The sequence below is a fragment of the Sinocyclocheilus rhinocerous genome, unplaced genomic scaffold (genome assembly GCF_001515625.1).
Source record: "Sinocyclocheilus rhinocerous isolate Xijiao unplaced genomic scaffold, SAMN03320098_v1.1 scaffold867, whole genome shotgun sequence".
NCBI classification, from domain to species: domain Eukaryota; kingdom Metazoa; phylum Chordata; class Actinopteri; order Cypriniformes; family Cyprinidae; genus Sinocyclocheilus; species Sinocyclocheilus rhinocerous.
In genome coordinates, this window is record NW_015649279.1 from 327,979 (window position 1) to 331,432 (window position 3,454).

The following is a 3,454-nucleotide window of genomic DNA, read 5'->3' on the forward strand; positions in this document are numbered from 1 at the left end:
GAAACCCCGCACGAGGAGAGAGCTACAACGCCAGCGTCACGCTCAACGTCCAGTGTGAGTCTGAGCGAAAAACACCGCTTCACGCTTTTCCGTTAAGAATTCATTTTGGTTATAAATATTAAAAATTATAATAATAATAAGAATGTTGTATATTAATAGAAATTATAATATTACTACTAATAATAAGATTAATAATAATAAGAATATTGCATATAATAATAAATTTTAGTATTATTAGTAGTAATTATAATAGTATAATAAAATGTCAAGAACTATAATAGTACTACTACTAATAATAATAAAGAATTATATGTATATATAAACAATAATATTTGATCTGTCCGTAAGCAGCATGCAGTTGTATGTTTTGGCCACAGATGGTGATAGAGAGTTGAGTAGAGTTGTGTTTCAGTCCAGCCGGAGATCCTGCGTGTGGACGCTCACTACAGCGAGAGCTCGGACCCGGGCCTCGCCCTCATCCTCTTCGCTTTGGTTCGCTCCAACCCCCCCGCCACCATCCGCTGGGTGGATCAGTCCGGTCAGCTGCTCGCCAACAGCTCCGACTTCCTCATCCTGGACTCGCGCAGCTTGCCCTGGCTGACCAATCACAGCCTGCAGCTCACGCTCAGCAGCCTATCAGGAAACATCACCGTGAACGCCAGCAACAGCCTTGGCTCCGCCCACAGCAACCTCACGCTCACAGGTGACGCCAACCGCTTCGTAAACGCTCTGCCATCGTGGTGTTACTCACATGAGTATTTGTTACTAGTGATGGGCAGAGCGAGGCTTTACGAATCACTGAAACAGTCGAAGCAATCCGACACCCGTCTAGTGGTCACTTGTTGATCTGAAACAACCTTGACCATTTCAAAATTTGACCCTCATGACTGGTTTTGTGGTCCAGGGTCACATTTCATTATTATAATTGCCCGTTATTATATTAATGAAGTCTATGGAATGAAAAATACCAAATTCTGAGCCATTTAAAATCGAAGTTACAATATATTTAAAAATGACATCAAACAATAAAAACTTCAAACTTCAAGTCAATAAAAAAAGGCTTCAGAGAGATGTCCCCCTAGTGGTGAACTGTTAAAATTTCGAAACGTTTCAAAACAGTTTTGACATAACGAAGCCTCGTTTACTGAAATCACGTGACTTTGGCAGTTTGAAACACGGTCCAAATAAATGATTCGAAACAAAAAATTCGTAAAGGTTTCAAAGCTTCTTGAAGCAGTGTTTCGAGAGCACCCATCACTATTTATTACTAGTATTATTAAGTACCAATTCATATTTAATAGTATGAAAGTGACAATAAAGACATTTATAATGTTCCAATAGATTTCTATTTCAAATAAATGCTGTTCTTTTGAATTTTCTATTCATCTGTGAATAAAATGCCTCTTGACTCTTGACTCTTGAATCCTGAAAAATAAAATGTATCATAGTTTCCACAAAAGTATTGTGCAGCACAACTGTTCTCAACATTGATAAAAATCAGAAATGTTTCTTGAGCAGCAAATCAGCATATTAGAATGATTTCTGAAGATCATGTGACACTGAAGACTGGAGTAATGATGCTGAAAATACAGCTGCGCATCACAGGAATAAATTACAGTTTAACAGATATTCACATTTATTTTAAATTACAATAATATTTCACTATTTTTACTGTATTTTTAAACAAATAAATGCGTGTTCCTGCAGAGTTCCTGCAGTCGCGTGTGGAGGTGCCGGTGTTCGGGATCGTGACGGGCGGTGTCGCCGGCTTCATCACCCTCCTCATCTTCACCCTGATGGTGTTCTTCCTCCTCCAGAAGGACAAAACCAAAGCCCTCGGTGCATGATCTCAGCACACACTCTATGGAGCACTCTGTACATGTACACATGTTTCTGTGAGCTGATCTCTGATATTGTGTGTTGTTTTCAGAGGAGCCTGCAGTGCGTCTCTCCTGCAAACGGTGCGCTTCTCCTCAGCGTTCACGGCTAATACTGGCATTATTGGGTGAGCTGATCTGATCTGATCTGATGTGTGTGTGTGTGTGCTGCAGCAACGAGAGCGGCGTGTATCTGCCGCGGGAGAACATGTCTCTGCCATCTCACGTGCAGCTGAATGACGACCGAGCGCTCTGTAAGGGTGAGTGTGATCCTCGAGAGCCCCGCTCGGCTCCGGAGCCCGTCTCTGACTCCCGCTGCCATGTTTCAGGATGCCAGAGCTCTAGACCCAACACGCTGGAGAGGAGACGTGCCGAGGACGAGGAGGAGGACCTGTCTGCGGCCTACGCCGCCCGAGGTCAGGGGTCACGACTAGGGCTGTAACGACTCGCTCGTTTTTCGCTCTATCTTGAAACATGGATTTTTGAATTCAATCGTTGATTTCGGCCAATAATCGATTTAAAACACTAAGAATCTGATTATTTCTACAGTGATTTAATGCTTTAAAATATATACACATTAAATTACTACAAGCACGAATTCACGAGTTCACACTTACATATAATAAACAGAGTAAAGGTTATGCATATTTGGCGTGCTGTCCGGGGAGAGGGCTCAGAGCTCGGTAATTCCTCCCGAACCTGGGGTACTCCCCCTGTCCGGGGAGAGGGGTCCGAGCTCGGCATTTAGCCCGGACCTAGAGCGCTCCCCCCAAAAGATGCGATTAGCGCAGGACAGCAGCCAGAGTGGGGCATTGATAACCCTCCAAAACTGCAGAACTTAAGGTTGGTGGGGTGCTGGACGTCACTTGGAGTAGAATCATTGCAGTGGTATCAGAAAAGAGAATGTGGCTTCTGCGGAAGCGAGCACTGCTGTGGCAGTGGGAAGTAGAGATACAGGCTCCTGCGGGAGCGGGCACTGCTGCGGTATCTGGAAGGAGAAAGTGGCTTCCGCTGAAGCGGGCACTGCTGGTGGACTAGTGGAAATGAGCTGATGTTAAAGGACTCGGCTGATGAGGGTTCTGTCACGGTGCGGTAAGGGGCACCGTGGAAAAACAGGGTCTGGGTCCAAATGCTGGTAAGACTTCTCTTTAATAAACAAAAAGGCCAACAAAACAGGTTCAGGAACGGGATACATTAGATGGCAACACAGTGCATGTAAACCAAGCAGAGTGGTGAGTGAGAGGAGAATATATAGTCTGTGACAATGGGGGACAGCTGAGGGTGTAATGAGTGACAGGTGAGTGGAGTTTGGGGAATGGAGTCCAGGAGGACGGAAGATGGCGACCTCTGGTGGTGAGAGGAACAAATGCAGGGCCCGGACTCATGACAGAACCCCTCCTCTAAGGAACTGCTTCCAGACGTTCCCAAGCGCTGAACCAGGGGGACGGCAGAGCGGGGGGCGGAGTAGGGGGAGGGATGGGATGGGGGGGCCAGGTCCGTGTGCTGGAGGGGGACCTGGGGACTGAGGTAGCGCCGGCGGGATGGGGACCCAGGGCAGAACCAGCGGCCACCACAGC

At 46.0% G+C, this 3,454-nt stretch overlaps 1 protein-coding gene across 1 annotated transcript in view; it reads left to right on the forward strand.

The window, feature by feature from the left end:
* tmem25 (transmembrane protein 25) overlaps positions 1–3,454 on the forward strand; it is a 14,607-nt gene that overhangs the window by 4,224 nt on the left and 6,929 nt on the right. Inside the window, exons 3-7 of the mRNA XM_016515290.1 lie at positions 413–703; positions 1,708–1,839; positions 1,931–1,961; positions 2,052–2,137; positions 2,207–2,293. Coding sequence (XP_016370776.1) covers positions 413–703; positions 1,708–1,839; positions 1,931–1,961; positions 2,052–2,137; positions 2,207–2,293 — 627 coding nt within the window. The remainder of the gene's footprint in view (positions 1–412; positions 704–1,707; positions 1,840–1,930; positions 1,962–2,051; positions 2,138–2,206; positions 2,294–3,454) is intronic.